General features: G+C 38.3%; 1 protein-coding gene across 8 annotated transcripts in view; it reads left to right on the top strand.

The window, feature by feature from the left end:
• Positions 1-26,230, top strand: part of LOC126470298 (phosphatidylinositol 4-phosphate 5-kinase type-1 alpha) — a 311,070-nt gene that overhangs the window by 223,497 nt on the left and 61,343 nt on the right. For 7 of the 8 annotated variants that reach the window (XM_050098063.1, XM_050098062.1, XM_050098064.1 and 4 more), the window contains one exon: positions 13,663-13,871. In XM_050098063.1, coding sequence (XP_049954020.1) covers positions 13,663-13,871 — 209 coding nt within the window. The remainder of the gene's footprint in view (positions 1-13,662; positions 13,872-26,230) is intronic. The other variant, XM_050098060.1, reaches the window with a different exon arrangement.

Below are 26,230 nucleotides of genomic sequence, written 5' to 3'. Positions count from 1 at the left end.
AAAGAGCCAGTCAGCTCAATGGAAGCACACAGATTCACCGCCACCAAAAAAATTTCGGGTGACCGCCAGTGCTGAAAAAATGATGGTGTCCATGTTCTGGGACAGCGAGGGTGTAATCCTTACCCATTGCGTTCCAAAGGGCATTACGGTAACAGGTGCATCCTACAAAAATGTTTTGAAGTACAAATTCCTTCCTGCACTGCAACAAAAACGCCCGGGAAGGGCTGCACGTGTGCTGTTTCACCAAGACAACGCTCCCGCACATCGAGCTAACGTTATGCAACAGTTTCTCCGTGATAACTTGGAAGTGATTCCTCATGCTCCCTACTCACCTGACCTGGCTCCTAGTGACTTTTGGCTTTTTCCAACAATGAAAGACACTCTCCGTGGCCGCACGTTCACCAGCCGTGCTGCTATTGCCTCAGCGATTTTCCAGTGGTCAAAACAGACTCCTAAAGAAGCCTTCGCCGCTGCCATGGAATCATGGCATCAGCGTTGTGAAAAATGTGTACGTCTGCAGGGCGATTACGTCGAGAAGTAACGCCAGTTTCATCGATTTCGGGTGAGTAGTTAATTAGAAAAAAATCGGAGGCCTTAGAACTTGAATGCACCTCGTACTGTTAATTTATGAGACAAAAATAAAATAGAGATAGGAAGAACACAGAAAAATGATGGTGCATAGCATCTTAAAGTCAAGCATGTGTTACATGGTATCTCATAACAGTATCATGCTTAGGTTACAGGTGGTTACAATCAAATGCTAAAGTTATATTTACACTGTCCTGTATTATGCTACATCTACCAGATCCTTTAGACAATAGTTGTTTGCCACGTAGTTACGTTATGTTAATTTAAAATTATGCATTAATAAACTTGTTACATAATAACGATATCCATAATTTTGTCATTTGCTTTTACAATGGATGCCACAGCCTTGAATTGTCACAGTCCAGTAAAAATCAGATTGGTCACAGTGCAGAAGCAAAGCATAACAACAAATATCAATTATTTTATGTAAAAGTAGTATACACTCTTGACCATCAAAATTGCATCACCATGAAGACAGCATGCAAATGGTTAGCATACAATGCAACCATACAAAGTAGATAGGAGTAACATTTCCTAAAACCTGTGTGTAATGAAAGATTACAAATCAGGTTTCTTATTCAGAAATCACATTTGACTGTTTGTTCCTGAAAAGATTGTCTTATGTCACGTGTAAGAAGGTGAACTGTTTACTAACAGGTGTTAGTATTTCACAGGGGCAGGATTGTGAACTGTCAAGACTGTGGTTTATCGTTCCATGATACTACTATTTGCATTGGTCGGGATTCCACAACTGTCATGTGAATATTGGAATCAATGGTTTCAGGAAGACCATATTCAATACCCCAATGACCCCATGTGACTAATGCCTGAGAGGACAGACATATTGTTTGCTCAGGCGTGCAGTATGATACAGCCACATTACGTACATTGAGTTGGAAATTTGCCCATTTGCAGCAAGATGAGTATCCACATGGACAGAGAAATGGAGTCTGGAGCACTACCGTCGTCATAGTGACCATTGTTACATCTTCCTTCGACACGGCAGCAGTGAGAAACATGCTGACAGTTGTGCACCCGACGACAATACTAGGCACAGGAGTAGCACCAAATCATTTTTTGAGATGAATCTGGATTGTGCATACAGCTTTACAATAGCCATATCCATGCACAGAAGCTCCGAGAAGATCAAACATTGCAAGACTGCATTTGTCATCATCTCATGGGTCCAGCAACTGGCGGGAGAGTATGAGGTGCTACAGAGTACAGAATGTGAACATCTCTGGTTCACAAAGCTGGTAGCTTGCTCAGCAGGCATCATATTTCTTATCTGATAGGCTAGTGGCTGTGCCTTATCTTCAAGGCCTTTGACATTCTAGAAGATAATCGAAGGAGGTCTGTTGCCGGTGCTGTTCTGACCACATTGAAAACATTTTGTCTGTCATGGGTTGCCGCGTTACTGGCACACCGCCACTCACCAGCAGCTTTTGATAAACTCCGGCATTTAGTTGAAGCAGTGTCAAATGATGTGTCCATACGTCATCCAAGCTCAGTTCAATTCAGTGCCAAGTGTAGTGTGACTGTTGTTGCTGCCAGAATTGTCAGCTCAGTGTACTAAATTTTTTATCCTGGATACTCTAAAACCACACATAGATGTAATCATGTATTCTCACTATATATGTGTGTGTGTGTGTGCAGTAAGCAAACTACTGTTATTTGCAGTCCTCCTTAGTGTTTGCAGTTGCGATGGCAGGCAGCATACTTAAGTCATGATGATAAAATAGATCATATTGTTTATGTTTAAAACTTTCCAGAAGCATTTGGTGCCATTAGATATCATTTTGACTGTAATATATTTTATTTTGAATGACAAATTCTTTCTCTAAAATAGTCCAGAAGTCTAAGTTACACTCTTAGTTTAGTGCTGGCATAGTGCTATTTTCCAAGACGATGGTATTGAAACAGTTTTGTTCCTCACATACCAGCTCCGTTTCCAGTGCAGCAAATATGTTTTTTCCCTGGATTGTGTATTCACCTTATAGGTGACTCAAATGAATATAAAAAGTAATGTGATAATGGAAATCCTGGGAGGAAGACAGTGGTTTGGAAAAACAACCACTCATGATGTAAAAAAGTAGTGTGGAGCAGTTTGAAAGTACGCGAGCAAGTTCTTAACAGCTTTCAAATTTGCATTCATATCTGGCTGTGTATGCACATACTATTATTCAACCATGTGTAAACCGTGATAATTTGACTTCAACTAATATATGACTTTTATTTGTGCATACTAACCAACTTTGGGCTCGGCAGCATCCCAAACACACACCATTGATGTATTTAATGAACCTCACTGTGTATATAGGTTTGAATTGCAGCATTAATAGCTTTAAAAATACTGACTGATTTTATATCATTAATGTAAGTGTAGTCACCTGAAACTTTGAACATGTGCTAATGTAGGCTGTCCCAGCATATGGAACTGATAGATATTTCCTGGTTTTTCTTGCTGAGTAGCAGCATTAATGAGATGCGAAATTTCAATGAATGCCACATTTGTCATGTTGTGATGCTATCAGTCTTGGCCAGAATATTAAGCTTACAAAGGATGAGAGTAATTAATCTGGTGTATTCATTGAATATCTTTAGAATTATTAAGATTTCCTGAAAGCTCTTCAGCACCATCTACACAAAATATATTTCGAGAATTATTTATTACTGCCACCAGTTATTTGTACAAAAATTATATGTAACATTGAATTAAAATTTTTGTGTTCCATTCACAATGATGCTGCAGTTAACTAAGGCATTTGACTGTGTTTATCACAAAATATTACTTCAGAAGTTGGACCATTGCACAATTCGGGGAGTAGCTCACAATTGGTTCGCCTCTTACTTTAACAACAGAAAGCAAAAGGTCATTATTGACAGTGCTGAGAATGGCTGTAATGTGGAGTCTGAGTAGGGTATGATCAAATTGGGGGTGCAACAGGGATCAGTGGTGGGGCCACTCCTGTTCCTTATTCATATAAATGTTATGCCCTCTAACATTACAGGTAATTTTAAAATATTTCTGTTTGCTAGTGACACTAACTTGGTAGTAAAGGATATTGTGTGCAACATTGGCTCTGTTTCAAATAGTGCAGTTCGTGATATAAGTTCATGGCTTGTAGAAAATAAACCTATGCTAAATCACAGTAAGACTCAGTTTTTACAGTTTCTAACACACAATTCAAGAAAACCTGACGTTTTAATTTCACAGAATGGGCATATAATTAGTGAAACTGAACAGTTCAAATTTCTAGTTGTTTGGATAGATAGTAAACTGTCATGGAAAGCCCATGTTCAAGATCTTGTTCAAAGACTTAATGCTGCCATTTTTACTATTCGAATGGCATCTGAAATAAGTGATCGTTTGACATGAAAATTTGTCTACTTTGCTTATATTCATTTGCTTATGTCGTATGTTATTATATTTTGGGATAATCTTCTCTTCAGAAAGGATATTTTTGGCTCAGAAACAGGCAGTTCGAGCAATAAGTGGTGTATGTTCGTGAACCTCTTGTTGACCCCTCTTCATTAGGCTGGGTATTTTGGCATTGACCTCTCAAAAAAAAAATATATATATATATATATATATATATATATATATATATATATATATCAAAAAACAAAGATGATGTGACTTACCGAACGAAAGCACTGGCAGGTCGAAAGACACACAAACATACACACAAAATTCAAGCTTTCGCAACAAACTGTTGCCTCATCAGGAAAGAAGGAAGGAGAGGGAAAGACGAAAGGATGTGGGTTTTAAGGGAGAGGGTAAGGAGTCATTCCAATCCCGGGAGTGGAAAGACTTACCTTAGGGGGAAAAAAGGACGGGTATACACTCGTACACACACGTGTGCGTGTACGAGTGTATACCCGTCCTTTTTTCCCCCTAAGGTAAGTCTTTCCGCTCCCGGGATTGGAATGACTCTTTACCCTCTCCCTTAAAACCCACATCCTTTCGTCTTTCCCTCTCCTTCCTTCTTTCCTGATGAGGCAACAGTTTGTTGCGAAAGCTTGAATTTTGTGTGTATGTTTGTGTGTCTTTCGACCTGCCAGTGCTTTTGTTTGGTAAGTCACATCATCTATATATATATCTGTTTATTCCCAAGAATTAGCAGATTTCACTCTGTTAATACTCGGCAGAAATCCAGTCTGCATTTGGATCGCTCTTCCTTAACTCCTGTGCAGAAAGGTGTGCAGTTTACTGCTGCATCCATTTTCAATAAGCTATCACAAGAATTCAAAAATGTTAGCAGTAATCCACGCACTTTCAAATCAAAACTGAAGAGTTTCCTCATGGGTCAAACCTTCTATTTTGCTGAGGAGTGTCTTGAAAAATTAAGCTGCTGCTTATGTTATATTGTTAATTGTGTTTACTTAAACTTATGGCTTAACTTCTTTTTGGTTCATAAAAATTTTATTTTATCTGTTATTACTTTTATGTTGTAATTTCATGTACTGACAGTTCCATGAACTTGGAGATTTGCTCCTCAATTTGGTCCTACGGAATTAGATGTATAAATAAATGGTTCTTATCTTTTTCTATCTCTTCATATCTCATTTCTGAAAAAAACCCATTTTCACTTGTTTTCTCCATTCCCTTCTCTTTCTTGTTAAATCCAGTTACAGTAGGTGTAGCCTAAATAATCCTTTACTTCAATATGATTTCAGAAATGAACACATTAATTGTTGCTTCCATATGTTATCACTTTTTTCTATGACCACACACACTTCCAATTAAAATTATTATTTCATTTGACCACAGCTCTGAAATGAAATGAAATGAAATGAAATGATCATATGGCATTAATTGGCCGGGATATCCCCTTCAGGGTTCAGCTGCCATATCGCAAGTCTTTTTAGTTGACGCCACTACAGCAAGTTGCGTGTCAGTGATGATGAAGGACACACAACACCCAGTCCCCTTGCAGGAATCGAACCCGGCCCCCCTTGCTTGGTAGGCGGTAACACTACTACTGCGCTACAGAGGCAGACAGCTCTGAGATAGTTTCTTGTAATCTTACGCCACAAACTACTCTTTGTCTTGAGAAAAAATTAAACATGCATCTTTATGTAAGTAATTTTGGTATTTGTTGTTCTGCTGTGTTTTGCCCTATTACTGAAGGGGCTATTGAACTACTCTAAGCAAGAAGTGGTTGTATTCTCTCTTGCAGTTGTTTGCACGCCACCCAAGGTTTCTCATTATTGTTTTATTTAAAACAGTTCAAGAATTTTTCTTGTTTTCTCAAGGGTTCTTTATAGTTACCAAGCTAGGTGACACAGTTGTTAAATCCGTGGAATTCTGTTCTAGAATATTGACTCCAAGTATCCATTTAGTTACCCTAATTCAGGCTTTACGGTGTTTCTGTAAATTATTTAAGCTGAGAGTTGTTGTGTTTACTTAAACAAAACCATGGCTCTCTCTGGGTTCATGTTTCCCTACCTCCCCCAGATGACCTTCATGTGTATGGAACTAGAAATTTCATTCCTTCATGTTTGTTCCCAGATTATGTGATTGGCTAGAGCTGTGTATATTTGATATAGTCCAGAGGTGAGCCTGTAAGTTATATTTAAAATTAATATTTATAATTTGTCTGGAGGGTTATCTTGAGAGAGAGAGAGAGAGAGAGAGAGAGAGAGAGAGAGTCAAGCTAAGCTCGCCCTTTTGCTTCTCAATTAAAATTTCTGTTATTTCATCCACCTCAGAGGGCTAATTTTCTTGTATGAAATACTGTTTTTGCTATCCCAGTTCTATTTTTCTACAAGCATTTGTTTTAAATAATTTGGAGGATATGGAATCAGTCACTCTTGTTGTGATACTGTTATATAAATGATTCAGGATTATAAGTTAAAGAAATACACAAATAAGATGCATTATTGTCAATTAGTTCTGGAAAGTCAGTTGTGTTTCTCTTTTTAATTTTATGTACATGGAATCTCTCATGAACTGTAAGGTCCATTCTTATTGAGCTCTAGTGAAGTGTTCTGTGCATGCCAATAATTGAAAGCCATAGCCTTAATTTATTGTAATTCATGTGTTTGTTTTAGTCACCCTGGAGGTTTTTTTTCCCTTTGGTTGTCTGTAATGCACTCAGAATTGTACACATTCTTACAGTGACAAATATTTGGATTATATTTTAGTTCTTTGTAGTTGAGGTCCACTAAAAAACAATAATTTACTTTTCTATTTCGAAATATGATTGAATGAGCGGTGTATTACATTTTGTTACTGTGCTTTTGGTGTGTTCATTCTTGCTTTAATGACATGTTGTTAACAATATTCTTCTTCTGAATGTATTGATGCAAAATAATGTTGTTGGAAATATGGTATGCAGGCTGGAGTTATATAGGACTTAACTTAGATCCACTTTTAGTTCTATGTTAGTACTGTATGCTGTTTTATGTATTAAATACCACAATTTTTCTCCACATGCCACATCTACCTATTGTATTTCTCTTGTTAGTCTAGTTTCATTACTTTTATGCATGCTGCTAAACAGTTTTGTGCAAACAATCATAGTAAGACAATTATTATTCCCATTGCATTAACTAATCTTGTGTTTGCCAAAGTTCTAACACTCATAATATTAATAGTAGCATATTTCATATTGACACTGAAGAAAAGTTGTTCCGCTTTGTTAAACATTTGGCAGAGTAATTACATTAACATAAATAGTTAACATTACTGTATGTGATCCATACATTTTTGCTGATACTGTTTCTTTGAAAGCATATTGCGATGGGTGGTTAATTGATATATTTTGTCCATTATTGTGGAAATATATAGTAATATTAAAATGAGTTGCTGGGTAGTGAATCCCTAAAATACTTTTTATCTTGTATGTGGCATCAATATACGTGTATTAAGGAAGTAGATTGCCACTTATGATTTTTTATAAATACACAGCATATGTTCATGATGTGGAAAACATAGTGTGTGACAAATGGTTGAATCCAGGTGCTAATGTAAGCTGCTTGTTTACAAAAGTTACATTACTTATTTTGAATGCAGCTTGATGCATTCTTGTCAAGTGTGTCAATACGTATGTTTTGTGTTGCCTTTGTGTGATTCATTGTTATATTCTACTCAGAATATTGCTGATTGGTCAGAAATACAATCAAATGCATTACAGTTATGGTTCACCATTCCTAATTCAACATTGATTTCCTGTTGAAGTACCCTTAGTCTTGGTTATGGATCATTAACACACACACACACACACACACACACACACACACACACACACACACACACACACAAGATGACACCTGAGTTTTATTTGTGCACTGGCATAGCCCGTGCCCAAGTGAGACCCTCAGGCTGTCTCGAAAGAGTTAACTTTATGACTGATTCGCAAGAACAGAGTCACCTTCATTATTGTTGTTGGAATCAGTTGAAAGCACTGTCACTTAGGCTTCTTTATAGGTCTAATGATGTCACTGTCACTGGAATTGTCCTTAGAACCATAAAACAGTCATTCATACAGTTGTCCAGATCTTCATTCTCACTAAGAACATCTGAACAATCATTGTCAAAAACATCCAAAAGTATTTCAGATTCGTTCAATTCCTTCCATTTTATGAGTAACTCCATCTCTAAAAGCAGGAGCAGCTTCAAGGCAAATATAGTAACTATTTGAAATATCAAAATAGCATCAGAATGGTAAATAAGCAAACACGTATGAAGGCAATCAAGTATGATACATTTACTACTGACTTGAACACCTAAATAGATGAAGTAGTTAAAATATATCACAGCAGATGGCATCTGCAGACATCGTGTAGAAAAAATTAGTTGTTTCAAGATTAGTCCCTAAACGGATGGCGTGCGATACATAAGTAAACTCAGGATCTGTCCACAATGTGTTTACTGAGGTTACATATGTCATTCAAGCTATTTAATGGCTCAACAGATTAAGATTTTCATGAATTTCTATTTTTACATCCACTCATTTTCATGCTGTCCTACTTATGTCCTCATTCTCCCCCTCAGCTCCATGTTTCAGTAGTGATCATTCTTTTGATCTGTTGTTGTCAAGTTGTGTCTAACAAATTTTTCTCTGAATTCATTTAACAATCTGCATACAGAATTTTTATTGTTTAGTTTGTCCTCTTGAATGTTAAGACATTGTTTACATGTTGGATCTCATTCATTCTTGCAATGAATAAAAGATAAGGCAGAACTCCTCCTTGCCTGACTCCTGCCTTTCTTCCAAACATTGTAGTCATCCCTACAAATGCTTGCAGCCTCTAACTGCAGAATCAAATATTTTCTTGATATTAAGTAAGGCTACATAAAGGTTGTTAATTTGGATGTAAATTTTTCCACAAGCTCACAAAGTTGAAAGATTAGATCGATTGTATGTCCAGTGTCTCCCAGAATCCATACTGTTCCTCAGGTTGTTTCCATTCTATAGACGGTTATTCAGTCTTTACTATGGTTTAACTAAGATACTTAAGTAAAAATATTTGAAAATGTTTGGGAACTACACTCCTGGAAATTGAAATAAGAACACCGTGAATTCATTGTCCCAGGAAGGGGAAACTTTATTGACACATTCCTGGGGTCAGATACATCACATGATCACACTGACAGAACCACAGGCACATAGACACAGGCAACAGAGCATGCACAATGTCGGCACTAGTACAGTGTATATCCACCTTTCGCAGCAATGCAGGCTGCTATTCTCCCATGGAGACGATCGTAGAGATGCTGGATGTAGTCCCGTGGAACGGCTTGCCATGCCATTTCCACCTGGCGCCTCAGTTGGACCAGCGTTCGTGCTGGACGTGCAGACCGCGTGAGACGACGCTTCATCCAGTCCCAAACATGCTCAATGGGGGACAGATCCGGAGATCTTGCTGGCCAGGGTAGTTGACTTACACCTTCTAGAGCACGTTGGGTGGCACGGGATACATGCGGACGTGCATTGTCCTGTTGGAACAGCAAGTTCCCTTGCCGGTCTAGGAATGGTAGAACGATGGGTTTGATGACGGTTTGGATGTACCGTGCACTATTCAGTGTCCCCTCGACGATCACCAGTGGTGTACGGCCAGTGTAGGAGATCGCTCCCCACACCATGATGCCGGGTGTTGGCCCTGTGTGCCTCGGTCGTATGCAGTCCTGATTGTGGCGCTCACCTGCACGGCGCCAAACACGCATATGACCATCATTGGCACCAAGGCAGAAGCGACTCTCATCGCTGAAGACGACACGTCTCCATTCGTCCCTCCATTCACGCCTGTCGCGACACCACTGGAGGCGGGCTGCACGATGTTGGGGCGTGAGCGGAAGACAGCCTAACGGTGTGCGGGACCGTAGCCCAGCTTCATGGAGACGGTTGCGAATGGTCCTCGCCGATACCCCAGGAGCAACAGTGTCCCTAATTTGCTGGGAAGTGGCGGTGCGGTCCCCTACGGCACTGCGTAGGATCCTACTGTCTTGGCGTGCATCCGTGCGTCGCTGCGGTCCGGTCCCAGGTCGACGGGCACGTGCACCTTCCGCCGACCACTGGCGACAACATCGATGTACTGTGGAGACCTCACGCCCCACGTGTTGAGCAATTCGGCGGTACGTCCACCCGGCCTCCCGCATGCCCACTATACGCCCTCGCTCAAAGTCCGTCAACTGCACATATGGTTCACGTCCACGCTGTCGCGGCATGCTACCAGTGTTAAAGACTGCGATGGAGCTCCGTATGCCACGGCAAACTGGCTGACACTGACGGCGGCGGTGCACAAATGCTGCGCAGCTAGCGCCATTCGACGGCCAACACCGCGGTTCCTGGTGTGTTCGCTGTGCCGTGCGTGTGATCATTGCTTGTACAGCCCTCTCGCAGTGTCCGGAGCAAGTATGGTGGGTCTGACACACCGGTGTCAATGTGTTCTTTTTTCCATTTCCAGGAGTGTATATTCTAGAAGTGGTACTGAAATTACTACTTAAAAGGTAAATGTTTTATGATAAAGAGGTTTGATTCAACTGTAAAAATGCATATCTCATATGTCATGAGATGATAAAAACATATAAAGGAGTCAAGAGTAGTGTGAATGGTCATGTACACTAGCTAAAGTATCGAACTAATGAAGAGAGAGTTGTTAGTCAAATATTTTCTTTAGGCACTCCTATTTGGTATACGGCAAAAACACACACAATTTATATTCAAAGCAAAACTAAGTATTTATTACAAATAGAAGAAGGCATATGATATGCCTGTTTCCAAATGATCAACTGTTTTAGGACTCTCCTTTAAATGATATTCAGTATAAGGAGCCATGAAATGAAAGCAGTGCATTTGTTTCAGTGTAGATGGAGGATATCATTTACGATAAACATTAATATGTTAGGAAATACTAATGTCGGTCTTTTGTAATTGCAACATATATGACTCCACACATGAGAAGGCACTCAGTACTTGCAGCAGTGGAGTAGGTTAGAAACATATGAAGCGACAATAAATGCTATTCCATATTTCTCTGCAGTCATCATGGCCAACAGTGCTGCACATCTGCATGTAGGAAATCAGTGAGGTTATTAATAGGTTTGGGAGTGACTTTTGACACTCTCTGATAGTTCCATTTCCAGATTTGAGCCAAGCATTACAATACATTAGACCAGGGCTTCCCAACCTTTTCAGCTGGCGGACCCCTTCTTCAGTCGAAAATCCATGGCGGACCCCTAGTCAGTCAAGAGCACAGTAATTTTAAATTTCAGAGCGAAACCCATGGGAACTGAAAGCTTCTTAATGCAAGTGCCATGTTCCCAATGACACCCCCCCCCCCCCTGGCGCAGTGATTAGCACACTGGACTCGCATTCGGGAGGACGACGGTTCAATCCCGTCTCCAGCCATCCTGATTTAGGTTTTCCGTGATTTCCCTAAATCGTTTCAGGCAAATGCCGGGATGGCTCCTTTGAAAGGGCACGGCCGATTTCCTTCCCAATCCTTCCCTAACCCGAGCTTGCGCTCCGTCTCTAATGACCTCGTTGTCGACGGGACGTTAAACACTAACCACCCCCCCCCCCCCCCCCCCCCACCCCCGAAGTATCAATAGTCTTTGGTTTAGAGATGAATGAAAACAACTTGAAAGTAATGATCCAATTTGAATTCCCACTGTATCCGGACACTTGCTAGTGGATTTACTCCCTTTGTTCAACACACTATAGCCTGATTAAAATTACTTGGTAATTGAAATTTCACACGATGGAACCATCTTCCTCCAAGAGCAATCAACGTCACGTCCAAACTGTTCACTATTGACAAGCTGCCGCTTATGTTCTGTTCACTTCCACTGTTTGGCTACTGTTGTGTAAGGAGCATGCATATTTCGTAACAGTCGTGTGTGTGTGTGTGTGTGTGTGTGTGTGTGTGTGTGGTTTTTTCGTGAAATCCGAAGAAAAATGTTCAAATGTACGTAAAGTCTGCCTATGGTCGTCCTCCCTCCTCATTCGTTTCAACTAGAAACTTCCCTTGTTGTGAAGGTGATTGAGAAACTGCACCCTTCTTCGATGATCCTGACTTCAGCCGCCGATCCATGTTAGAAGTAATAAACTGGTCAAAAATCGACTTATGAAATAGGTAGTGCACTGACAAAGCAAGTTTAACATTTAATGATGCATGGGGCCGCATACGTGCCAGTGAGCGCTGTGATTGGTCGACAAAGCCCGCTTCGCACATGCGTAAAACATTTAAGCGCATCTAGTGCCGTGAGCCGGCACACAAACGACCCCGTATTGTTGCGAAACAGTTGATCAGAGAAGCTGCATTCTCCGGCACTAAACTGTGTATACATTCTCACTTATGAACCGCAAAGGCTGCTTGGGGATACGACCTGAAGTAAAAGTACACGTGTTTCACACACACAAAAAATAGTGATAAATTTGATTTTCACATTTTTATTCAATAATTTTACTCATTATTTTACACGATTTGGTGAAAGGTGCCTGCGGACCCCCTAGAAAGAGCTGGCGGACCCCTAAGGGGTCCTCGGACCACACGTTGGGAAGCCCTGAATTAGACTCAAATCCCTTTGCTGCCATCCAGATTTAGGTTACCTGTGGGTTTCTTAAATCAGTTATGACAAATGATTCATTTGGAAAGAACTGAGTAGTGCCTTTTTCCCATCCTTGTGCTGTCTGAATTAGTGTTTCATCTCAAATGAACTTGATATGGTGTGAAGCTAAATTCTAATATTGCTTCCTTGCTTTCAGTTCTTGAACAGTGGTAGGAGATGCTGGTCTAACTGTAATATACCTTCCAACTAAATACCACACTCATCCAAAAGGACCCATATCCAGGAAACACATTAGCCACAAAATTAAAGTAAAACATTCCCTTTGTAGTATGTTGTCCAGCTGAGCCCTACAGGATTAAGCAATGTCACAAATCAAAAGGGAAATATCCGAGATGGAACCATCACATAACAGAAAAGGAGGTAAAAGGCTATTGTTCACCTTTGTGTTACCGAAGAGCCAGTTTGAATGAAACTGGCACCTGTACATCTAACAACACTGCTTCTGGATTTTTGATATTCCTAGATAAGGGGAGTGGAATTTTCACCATCCTGTAATAACAGTGAGCCTGAGAACTATTTTACACACAACATTCTGCCCTCTATGTATGAGGATATCTTCACTGATTCACTTTTTGTTGTGCTTTATTGAGGTAACCACTACCTTTACTGAGTTGGGCATTTGGCACATTATTATTCAGTGGTCTTGTATAACCCATCAAATAATGTTTGAAAGTACACTGCAAGGTGACACTATGGTTTGGACACTTGAATGATATTCTGGTGGACTAGGGATCAAATTTCTGTCTAGATATCCAGATTTATGTTCTCCACTATTCTCTTTAAACACTACAGGTAAATGCCAGGACACGTCCTTTAATAAAGCCATGGTCAGTCCTTGTCACCATTCTTGTCCACATGAGCTGTTGCTATGTGTGTAATAAAACTCAGTGTCATTGTCATGAAATACTTTTTACCATCCTCCCTAATTATTTATTGTTATCCACTAATTTATTATTACAGTGAATGGTTTCTATTTTTGTGTGCCTTTACAGCAGCATTTCCGAAGTGCGCCTCGAATGTCGAGTAGAGACAAAATCATCATCATTGAGTGTAGAGTCAACATCATCGACGTCAGGCTTTGGCTCTGGTGCTACAGGAAGAAATCTGACATGGACCCCACCTGCATCAGTTGAAGGAAGCACACCAACATGGACTGAAGGGACACCATCTTTCACAGAATCTTCGAGCAGTGGAGATATAGGTTAGAAAATTAAAATTTCCTTTTTGAGACTAATAATTCACACCCTTTCAGTTCTGAAATATAGTATATAATTATAACATGGTGCACTTTTTAATTTAATCACCAACAGAACTGATAAAATACTCATTATTTCTGCTACTTGATCTTTGTTGTTAGATTTAAAAATAAAAACTGCTACTGATAGTTGTTGTAAGTAGTCAGATTAACAACTACTACAAATCAGAAGAGGAAGCCATCACATCTACAAAACTGAGAAGACAGTACTGCAAGGAGTTCACACATTATGCAGCATTATGCTGTTCTAAAGTATTCACATACAAAAAGAATTTCTGGTAACTCTTGATACAGGTCTTATGGTTAATGATTAAATGTTGCTGTGGATTATTGTTTTTGCTGGACTGTGACTGTGCATAAAGGTACAACTTTATTTTTTTTTTTTAAGTCTTGTTTGTCATTACCTTAGGTCATTTTATTTTCTGGTGCAAATCAAATGACATGATTTCAGCTTGAATTACAGACAAATGCATGTGTTTTTCATTATACTTTCTCAGCTCTATAAAATACCCATGTGCTTACATACTATTTGGTTGTTGAGCTGTTTCAAAAAGGACAAATGGACAGAGTATTCTATGTCACCTGAGAAAGTTTGCTGCTAAACTACTGACTGGCCACACATGTACTGCAAGTCTTAAATGGTGTAAATGTAGGATTGAACTGTTCCAAAGGCTTCTTGCATTCTGTCTTCTTACCCTCTGTTTTCTGTCATTATTTTTTAACCTTCGTACAATGATTGCTTGTGGGATACTATTCTGAACCATCTCTGACAGGACTGTGTGATAAGTGAGTCATGAAAGAAACTATTTTATTTATAGATGACTCACTGGAGTCATCTTTAATCTCTCCATCATGTTGTTATATTTGACGTAGAGTAGAGGAAGCTTGTGGCTCTTGACTGAGCAAAACCTCAATGCTCCTGTGCTGCATAGCATTGCACATTGTGAAAGTACACCATAGACCTCAAGAAGTACAATTTTATGTTAGCAGTTGAGTGTGAATGAGTGTCTGCATTAAATGAAACATAACGTAGTCTCCGCAGTATAAAATGTGGTGTTCCCTCCAAGGAAGAAAATGGGAATTCTGGAAGTGGTACACATGGTCCTTAACAATAAAATAACTTACTTATTTTCTTTCAGTTGAGTAACATTCATTTCATTTTGAAGTCAATGTTTTTCTCTAAAGAGAAATTGGGATCATTTTAATTACACATTTAAATTTTATTAACAGTGACTATCTAAAACTACTGTTGTAAAGTACCTTAGTAGCTAATGTCGGAAATGTGTGCTAGTATGATGGCACTGCAGAGAGAGGTATTAAAGTCCTGTAGTAAGACATTTTTGTCACCAGCATTTGGCTGTCAAGGTGGATAAAGATCCTGAGCGCCAGACTGAGAGCCAATGCCCTTGAGTTCCAAATCTCTTTGTGGTGTCTTATAGTGTAAGGATACATGACTCTGTTGCTCCATCGGTGTCAGATAGGGACATAACAGTTTGCTGTGTGCTTAATCCTGTTACATAGGAGTATTCTATGTGCTGTCACCAAGTTTCACCATGTCTCTTCTTCCTTTCATTCCATAATCACCCATAACAACAGAAACTTAACACTTCCATCATCATGTAGCAATGTCTCCCATGTGGTACAGATAAACACTGGCCAATTAGTTACAGGTTGGAGGAAAGCGAAAACAAAACCACTTCCACAAAGGACTGGCCCAGGACAGCAGTGTAGGATGCTAAAGATGCTGCATTAAGGACTGACATTCACTTTGTATGTATTTTGGGGATTAAAAACAGATTTGCAAGATGTCAGTATTCCTTCACCTTGCCTTCACATCCTTCCCCTACCCTACCCAACAGCCAAACAACAAAATGTTTGTATTTCCTGTCCTTCTGTGCAGTTATGCTTATTTAAGATTAATAATAAATAGAATCAACTTTTTCCTCATGAAAGTATACTGTTAGGCAATTATTGCCCATGGGTGACAATCAGATAACAGAAGATGGGCGGTGTACAGTTATGTTATTAAGAAATAGAAGATAACTGCAGTCAGATAATTTGCATGTTTTTGTGTATATCACTGTGAAAGTAGAATTTGGTGTAAAAAATCACAAATTATTCACTTTTTATATACAGAATACAGTCTCACAGTCATCAAGTGTTCGTCTTCCCCCACATTATGTTGTGGTGCACAGTTATCTATAGAGTTCTTTCATTTTTTAAAACTCCACCATACAATTCCATTTACAACACATATACAAACTTCTCTGATGATTAAAGCACTGTGTTCTGTCACAGTTTTACAACTATCAGTTTTGCATGCTCAAGCACATGTCAGTCATTTACATTATGCTGGAAACACTTGATCCATCATAGTAGGCAAGAGGAAGGTAACAATAAACCACCTCCACTATACCTTTTCCCAGGACAGCAAAGCTGGGTTCTTGCTCTGTTCCCAGTCCTCACTGACTAGTACAGGACCAACTTAGACATACATTTGGCATGTTACTCAAAGGACACACATACATCAACTTTACATTTATTATGTGATACTTCAGTCAAGTCAGCAACTTCCACTTTGTATTCAGTTTTCAGTGGAGACCTGAAGAAGTATCTGTTTGCCTTCTTTGAAATCTATTTACAAGGAATAAAGGGCCCATTAAGTATAAAAGTAGGACAGTGATGCACATCAGTTGTCATCATGAAAGTTATCCTATTGTCATCCAGCTGGAAAAGAGATACAACCAGTAGACATTCATAGCCTGTACTAAATAAATGTGTGTGTGTGTGTGTGTGTGTCAGCTACTTGAATGCAAGAGCCAGCTACTCCCTTAGAGGAAATGAATAGTCTGAAAAGGAGATTAAAAAGCTTAGACCACATCAAATCAGTTTGAAATTTTACACAAGGAAACATTCTTCTGTTTGTGTTTTACAAACTTGTGCACAGTCTAGGTTTAGTATTCTGTTTTCTAACATTAATGGCTAGAAAACTGATGTGGAACACAGAACCTATTTTGTGTGCGATAGAATTTGCAGAAAACAAGAAGAAGTGATTGTAGTAGTTGTAATGTTTCATCATGAGCCCACAATCTATTCAATTAAATTTATAAAGTTTCTACTGCAGGTAAGATGTTTTCCAAATATACCTACAATAATGAGATTTATCAGATCCTGTACCTAATGTGGTGGTTGGTTTGAGCAAGATAATACTTCACTAGGTGTGGCTCTATTGGAGAAGATATGCCATTTTCTCCTCCTGACTTCAGAATTAGTTTATCCACCCAGTTGTAAGGGGTACGTACATCTTGATATTAAATTCATATCATGGTATGGCTTAATTTTTTTCCCCATACACAGAAGACATTGACAGACATGAATGTCATATTAACTGCTAACGAAAATGCTAGAAATGATTAGAGAATTGAACTTCAGAGATTTCAATTTTTAGTCAAGTTTTTCACCCTGTTTTAATTATATATGTTGAGTTTTTAAAATAAAGTATTGGGAAACTCATTGATAAAATTGGTTTGTATCTGTAATCAGCTGAAGGCAGACATGATACAATTTGAGCATTGAGTACCATATATATGTTGATGATTTAACATAGAGTGCAAAACATTATTCTAAACAGCATTGCACATAGTGACAGATTACAGAGATTGCTACAATGGGACATGTATTTGGTTGGAATAATGTTTCAAAATACAAACTCTGGCTGAGTTTACTGTTTCCCAGTGTGGTCTGACACACTATTGAAATGCACATGATTGCAAGAGTTTTAAACGGAAGGAAGGAGTTGTATGAATATATGGTGTATCATCATATCTTTGCTCTGCTGTACAGACCAAAAGTAACCATAGATGAATATTCCACAACACGTGGACATAATATCCATTCATGGAAACATTGTCAGTTCAAACATTATCACTTTGAACATTGTTAGTTCACTAAAGAAAACTAAAGTTGATGAACCTTTGAGAATGATCCACTTCTTAGCAAAATTTTTTGAAGCTTTACATAACTTTTGATGGCCTGGAGACATAAAATGCTACTTTATATGCAGCTGGTCAACTTAAATGTGTGTGTGTGTGTGTGTGTGTCACTGCTGTTTTACTTTTCAAGTGCCCACTAAGACATTTTTGTGAATACCTATACCAGATTTCTTACTGTTTTTTTAAAATATTCCATATCTTTATCTGTACTGTTCTCTTCACCTCGTTAGTTTCCTTGAACAGAGAGATACTTTTGCAAATATTTAGCAGGCCCCTGAAAATAAATTACATATTGCGTCACATAAAAATGTTAATCCAGTTAGAAAAACAAAAGAATATCTAATTGAGGGATTTTGTGTTAGACACATGAATGTGACCTTCCTGCTCAGTCATGTAGTCCTGTTTAAACCATAAATACTGCAAATTACGTGGATAATTTGCAATTTACTGGCATGCATTTTGTTTTTCAAACAGAGTGCTTTTGTCTAATTAGTATGTTCACAAAAATGTATTTTATGCTCTAAACAAAGGATTTCCGAGATGTAAAAGTACTGCAAAAATAAAGCTACAGAGTGTCAATCTATGATTTAAATTAATAACATTTCATTTCATTGTATGTACATACTGTTTCCCATAAGTATAGGAATCAAATGAAAACACAGTGACAGTATTTTATTTCGTCACTGATCCTGATTTCTTTCAATGGGCATGACAGCTGAAAAAGGAAAGAAGAAAAAAGTTGAAATATGAAATTGTGATGTGGTTGTCAGATAGTTCTCAGTGGTAGGTGATGGCGTTTTCCTCATGGGAACTCTTTACTCTCAAATATTTCCAGGCATAGTGTGCAAAATGAGACTGTGTTTGGATCATTTGCAATGTTAATTATTCCCTACAGTTTAAATTTACATTCTCCAAACTAGTATATTCTTTGGGTTATGCTATTTTAGATATGATAGTGATGTAGATATCTCCTCGTGCATTAGAATCATAGTGAAATGAAAGAGAACTAAGCTGTGAATGACTGTTGAGAGGCATGTAACCCTGTTGTTGTTCTTCCCATTCGTAAACACAGTTTGTTGTCATTTTTAAATTTTATTGTTCCAGTAACTGTATCAGTATTTTGCTAACAATCTGGTATTTGTTAAAATAATGTTGGTGTAGTGGAATGGTGTAGATTACATAATGGAGTAACTGTATCATCCATATATTTAATTTTATAGCATTGTGTTATGAATGTGCTAAAATCTTGTTCGTTGATCATGCACATCCCTTGAACTGTAATGTTTCATCATCCATTAAATGAATTTTATCCAGTTAACTGTGTACTTAGAATTTTTGATACCTTCTGACCTCTATCCTAAAATACAAAAGGTGAAACTATTCTGTGGTTGTCACACAGTTTTCCCAAGTGAATCTCTAAATTATAACTGAAATGCCCTTTAGCTTTCTGTCTATCAGTAATCTGCAATGAAAATGGAAAACTAAATAGTTATATGTGGGGAGTCTGATTAGCTACATCTTTATATTATTAGATATTTCACATTTTTTTAAATTTTTTTCTGTAACGTGCTTCCAAAAATGCTTGATTGAAACTGGAGATACTTGAGAGTAGACAGAATATTATTTTTGTGCCATGTGCTTCTGAGTACTTACTGATAAGCATTTGAGAGGGCTATTTGACCTTTGAACACAAAAACTTTTTATATTTTGAGGTATTTAGGGGAGATGATAAACTTCTATGTTGCTCTCCTTTAATTTCTGTACTTTACTTACATTAATTAGATGAGGGACATGTTATTTCACTAATCCTTCTGTTATAATTTTTCTCTGTTTGCATTGAGTGTTTACACTAAAATAAATGCTAGTGAGAAACTACTCAACTTACCTGTAGTTTTAAGTATTATTGTGAATGCTTATCAATTTGTAGCTCATCTTGCATATGAACATACATAAAAACCTGAGGCCAAAGAAATTTTAAAAGTATGATGCTAGTATGTTCATAAATAATGTTGCTGGTGCACTATGTTAAAGTGTAAATACAGTGTTCAAAGCACATAGTTGTGTTTAATTCTGTAAACTAATGATGTGCATGTTTGTGTGTAGATTGGCTTTCTTTTTTTAATATTGGGCATACATGTTCTTGTTAAAGCAATCATTGCAAATGTAAGCCAAGATATCAACTTCTTTTACATTTAAATTCATTATCATTGCTGTAAAAGGGGGAAACAAATAACTAGTTATTTTGATAGAAAGACATTGTGGCTATTACTAGCAGACTGTGTTCTTGTGACCTCAATGTTTTCTTAACCCTCTTTATGTGGTAACATTTCTGCTACCGTGTAATTATCATCATTGCCCAGTAAAACCATATTAATGATTTATATCAACTAATTTTAATGTTTATAATACAAGACATATTTTACTTGCTGCATGGTTCTATGTCTGATTGTTGGAACCAAAATTTTGTGTGTGTTTAATGTTGATGACAAAATATGACCACTTGCAGTTTTGTGTGTTACATCTGTGTACATTTGTGTACCTAACACAGTTTTAAACTTCATTGCGAAGCTTATAGGTAATAATACAGTGTTGCATGTGTTGGTTTGCTTATTTCAGTGAAGTATTTCTGTTGTTACTACTGTTTTGTAGGTAAGTGAGCATTCATTTCTTTCTTTTATTTTCACCTGTTATAAGATGCAAGATGTTACAGGCAGATGGGGTGGAGACCCCCTTCATCGGGTAAGGTAAGAGTTGCCCAACCAAAAACCAAATTTTAACAGTAAATAACCATGTTATATAGAGATAATACACTCATTCCTTTCTGAATGGCTTACTCATTGTTTCTCTTACCTTTAAAATAAGCTTCAAAATATGAATTATAATTCTGACGCCAACAATTGAGAAAGGTGGTGTTGCCAGCAGTGATGATTTTGTCTCCTGTTGCTGGCATCATCCAGAAGTGAGAGTGTACCCATTTTCTGTGCAGCTTAAATGTAATTTTGAATCCAAATCAAGTGATATCATCCATTTCTAATAAGGTAGTAAAATTATGATTTATCAACATAGGGAAAATGCAGAGATGGTGCTTATGGGTGTTGTTTGTCCCCTTCACAGGTGCATATGGAATGGTTTCCTTATTAATTAAGTTTAAAGATAGTGCTGCTGCCCGTAGGCAAAAGTACTAAGATACTTGGAATAATACAAGGATAAGTTATTACTTGGAATAATACAAGAGCAACTCAAATACAAATGGTATTTTATTCCTGTGCTTTTACTGTTGGTAGGACTGGTATGATTGGAATGGGCCATTAGGAGTGGGGAGAGTTGGCCATTACACACTCCGAACCAGTTTGTCTGTAGTGGTCTTAATGTCAGAGCAACAGGTGAGCCCTACCATTGCACAGTGCTTAATTACAAAATTCCTTGCTAATGAAGGAGTTCGAGCAATGGAAATGCTTTGGAGATTGACTGCGCAGTTCGGGGACAAAGCACTGCCGAGGACTCCTGTGTTTACCGAGCATAAAGAGTTCAAGGCATGATGAGTAGTAATGCAAAATCAGCAACATGATTGCCGTCCTTGCACCGGGATAAGGATGAAAACATTCGTCTGGTTCAAGACATTCTTGAAGGATATCGATGGTGAGTGTATCTGAAATTGCAGAACGGACCAGATTAAGTTATGGGAGTTGTCAAGCGATTATCACAAATGACCTGAAGTTCCATAAAGTTCGTGCCACACGAGCCCCTCACCTTTTGACCCCTGAGCAGAAGTTGAGATGTTTGAAGGTTCATGAGAGGCTTACAGCAAGGTTTGTGGAAGAAGGCGATGCATTTTTGAATCAGATCACTACCTCTGATGAAACATGGGCCCACTTCACTCCCAAATCAAAACAAGCCTGTATGGAGTGTCGGAGGAGAGACGGCTCCAGTGAAAGTCAAAACTTGACTCTCAGTTATTTGAAGTCTTTGAACTGGTTTCTTTGAAAGGTGAGGCATTTTGCTCAGTGACTTTTTGCACAAGTGACACACATTCAGTGTTGCTTACTACTGCAAGCTGTTGCACCCGGTGAGGATTGCATATTGTCCCGAAAGATCAGACCAAATTATTTGAGAGGTCATCCTCCATGACAACACCAGGCCCCATAATACTGCTCTAACGGTCTCAAAATTGTTCATCCTCCCTACAGCATGGATCTATTGCCCTTTGATTTTCATTTGTTTGGGCTGCTTAAAGAAGCTCCAGGAGGGCAAGGATCTGAAGATGATGAAGGTGATGAGGAATTCGTATGCAGTTGGCTCCTGATGCAACCAGCTTCGTTCTACAATGCTGGGATGAAAAACCTTCTTTCTTGCTGGGAAAATGTGTTTGTAAAGGAGAAAACTGTATAAAATAGTAAATTATATGTGACATTTATTTTTCAATAAATAATATTTTTTAAATCCCACTTATATTTGGTTTGCCCTTGTAACAAACTTTTACCAGTAATACATAATAGTGAAAACATCTTTTGTTTATAATGACACACAATTCTGTAATCTGGGATTAAATAGAACATCAAAACTGGTGATTCCTGGAGATGGCTTCTGTTGTATATAAAGTTACTGTCCAGTTGTCACGTGGTCACCAATATCTCTACTCTAAGATATTCTTGTTCTGTGCAGAATCAAAGTGCAGATGAGAGCTGTTCGAAAACTCACCAAGGTTGGGTATTATTTCATTTATTAATGAAAAACTAGTGTCAGGCAGGAGTTCAATCCATGTTATTCAAGCACTTACAAGGAATTACGTATATTACCAACTATATAACTACTTTAACTGCAGAAATTATGAATTCCAAAGTACAAATTATCATGCAGTGAAATATCATTATGAACCAAAAGAGAGGGGTGTGTGCTGCCCATTGTGTAACAATATAAATTTTTAACAGTGTGTAGTTCAAGTGAAGAACTCCTACAGAAGAAAACGTACTTTACTTCTAACTATTAATGTACTGGAGCTGCTACAAATAAATAGTTGCATGCGTACTGCAATGCAGGCCACAGTTGGACCCATTGCTAATGGGTATATTTGAAAAGCAAAACCTCTCAATAGATATTGTCTGCTGTAATCAGATGCATCCTGCTTAATGGTGCTCGTAATTTACACTAATGAGCGACCAGTGAAACTTGTGATTTTCTTGATCTCTTGATTACAATGAATGCAGTTGTGGCTGTACTAAATGTGGCACAGCCTGGGCAGTAATCTAGACTTTGCTTGTTGGGTGAGGAAAAGCAACAAAAATCCTTAATAAATAACTACTGGTACCACATATCACTAAACCAGAATTAGGTATGAGGCATGTCTGAAAACTAAATACCATTTTGGACAAAGACTCATAAAAATATGTTTTCAAACCAAAATTGATTTTTACAAGGAAGAGCATTTCTTAAACTACTTTTCTAAATAGACATTTTTCATAGTGGAAAACCAACTTTTTTTCTGTGCCCTCTTCATTCAAAGATGCCTCCAGTGAAGACCGTCACTGCAGAACACCGTTTTTTGCGTGATTTTCTGCTTACTAAGTTCTTTCTCAAAGGTGAAACCATCAGTGTGGTATGATACTGTGAAACATTTAGAAAACTTTGGGATGCAATTCAAAATAAAAGACATGGAATGGTCAATCATGGCATTTTGTTACTTTAGGACAGTACACATCCCCATCCCCATTCAGCTGGTGTCACGTACAAGGGAACCTCCCCATCACACCCTCCTCAGATTTAGTTATAAGTTGGCACAGTGGATAGGCCTTGAAAAACTGAACACAGATCAATCGAGAAAACAGGAAGAAGTTGTGTGGAACTATGAAAAAATAAGCAAAATATACAAACTGAGTAGTACATGCGCAAGATAGGCAAAATCAAGGACAATGTAGGCTCAGGAGTGCTGTGGTCCCGTGGTTAGCGTGAGCAGCTGCGGAACGAGAGGTCCTTGGTTCAAGTCTTCCCTCGAGTGAAAAGTTTAATTTTTTATTTTCAGTTTATGTGACAAACTCTTATGTTTTCATCACTTTTTTGGGAGTGATTATCACATCCACAAGAAATCTAAATCGGGCAAGGTAGAAGAATCTTTTTACCCATTCGCCAAGTGTGCAAGTTAGGTGGGTCGAAAACATATTCCTGTCATGTGACGTACATGCGGTCACCAGTGTCGTATAGAGTATATCAGATGCGTTTTCCTGTGGAGGAATCGGTTGACCTATGACCTTGCGATCAAATATTTTCGATTCCTATTGGAGAGGCACGTCTTTTCGTCTACTAATCACACGGTTTTGCGGTGCAGTCGCAAAACACAGACTCTACATTTATTACAGTGAGCAGAGATGTCAATGAACGAACGGACAGATCATAACTTTGCGAAAATAAAGAAAGTAAACTTTTCACTCGAGGGATGACTTGAACCAAGGACCTCTTGTTCCGCAGCTGCTCACGCTGACCACGGGACCACGGCACTCCTGTGCTCTCACTATCCTTGATGTTGCCTATCTTGCACATGTACTACTCGGTTTGTATATTTTGCTTATTTTTTTCAGTGGTTAGCACACTGGACTCGCATTCGGGAGGACGACGGTTCAATCCCGTCTCCGGCCATCCTGATTTAGGTTTTCCGTGATTTCCCTAAATCGTTTCAGGCGAATGCCGAGATGGTTCCTTTGAAAGGGCACGGCCGATTTCCTTCCCAATCCTTCCCTAACCCGAGCTTGCGCTCCGTCTCTAATGACCTCGTTGTCGACGGGACGTTAAACACTAACCACCACCACCACTTATTTTTTTCATAGTTCCACACAACTTCTTCCTGTTTTCTTGATTGATCTGTGTTCAGTTTTTCAAGGCCTATCCACTGTGCCAATTTATAACTAAATCTGAGGGGGGTGCGATGGGGAGGTTCCCTTGTTAGAAGATAGATTAAGGAAAGGCAAACCTACGTTTCTAGCATTTGTAGACTTAGATAAAGCTTTTTACAATGTTGACTGGAATACTCTCTTTCAAATTCTAAAGGTGGCAGGGGTAAAATACAGGGATCGAAAGGCTATTTAGAATTTGTACAGAAACCAAATGGCAGTTACGAGTGTCAAGGGGCATGAAAGGGAAGCAGTGGTTGGGAAGGGAGTGAGACAGGGTTATAGCCTCTCCCCGATGTTATTCAATCTGTATATTGAGCAAGCAGTAAAGGAAACAAAAGAAAAATTCGGAGTAGGTATTAAAATCCATGGAGAAGAAATAAATGCGATGGGGAGGTTCCCTTGTTAGAACCTTCACCTATAATTTGGTTGGGAGCATGTTGACCACCTGCACACAGCCCAAATATCTCACATTCTGCCTACCACTTGTCCTTGAACTTGAAGCATGATTTTGGAGGAAGGCGCTTCGACAGTGATGACGACACATAAAATGGTGTTCTGCAGTGGCTGCCTTTACCAGCAGCACCTTTATATGAAGAGGACATAGAAAAGTTGGTTTCCCGCTATGAAAAATGTCTGAAGAATGGTGACAATTTCATAGAAGGATAGTTTAAGAAGTGCTTTTTTCCTGTAAAAATAAATTTTGGTTTGAAAAATTGTTTTTATTAATTTCTTCTCCAAAACCATACTTACATTTGGGACATGCCTCATATGTAATGTACATGATAACTGTGAATTTGTTTTGTTTCCATCGTGATTAATACAGAATTGTATGTATCACATTGTGTGTGTCAGTTGATAGTAATGTGTGTGTGTGTGTGTGTGTGTGTGTGTGTGTGTAGATAGATAGATAGATAGATAGATAGATTAAAATTTCATCTGCTGTTGGTTCCATCAACCTGTTGGACATGTAAGTAAAATCAGTGATCAGTTCATTAGAGAAATTTCTCAAGCACATCTCAAGCACAAGGTCATTTTTCACTCTTAGAAATCATGTAACCCAGTTACTGAAAATGATACCTCTGGATTGAGTACATTACATCCCAAAAAAAATGAAAAAATGAAATGGAATGTGTAAATTCTTAGAAATTTATGGTTTTAAATTAAAATTAGTTTCATTTATGACACACATATTATCAGTAATACTGATACTATTAAACCAAACTGGTATAGGTGACTTTTTGAGGTACAATATTATGAGAAGGAAAGATGCTACTCACCATATAGCAGAGATGCTGAATCGCAGATAGGCTATGGATTTTCCATTTTTTTTTTTATTTTTTTTTTTATGAAATAAATGATAATTTCATTACTAACTAACATTGTCCCCAGAACTGCAATTAATAAACTCTCAGGATTCAAAGTAAGTGGTATA

The sequence above is a fragment of the Schistocerca serialis genome, chromosome 3 (genome assembly GCF_023864345.2).
Source record: "Schistocerca serialis cubense isolate TAMUIC-IGC-003099 chromosome 3, iqSchSeri2.2, whole genome shotgun sequence".
NCBI lineage: Eukaryota > Metazoa > Arthropoda > Insecta > Orthoptera > Acrididae > Schistocerca > Schistocerca serialis.
The sequence above is the reverse complement of the archived record's forward strand: the minus strand, read 5'-3'. Positions and strand labels throughout refer to the sequence as shown.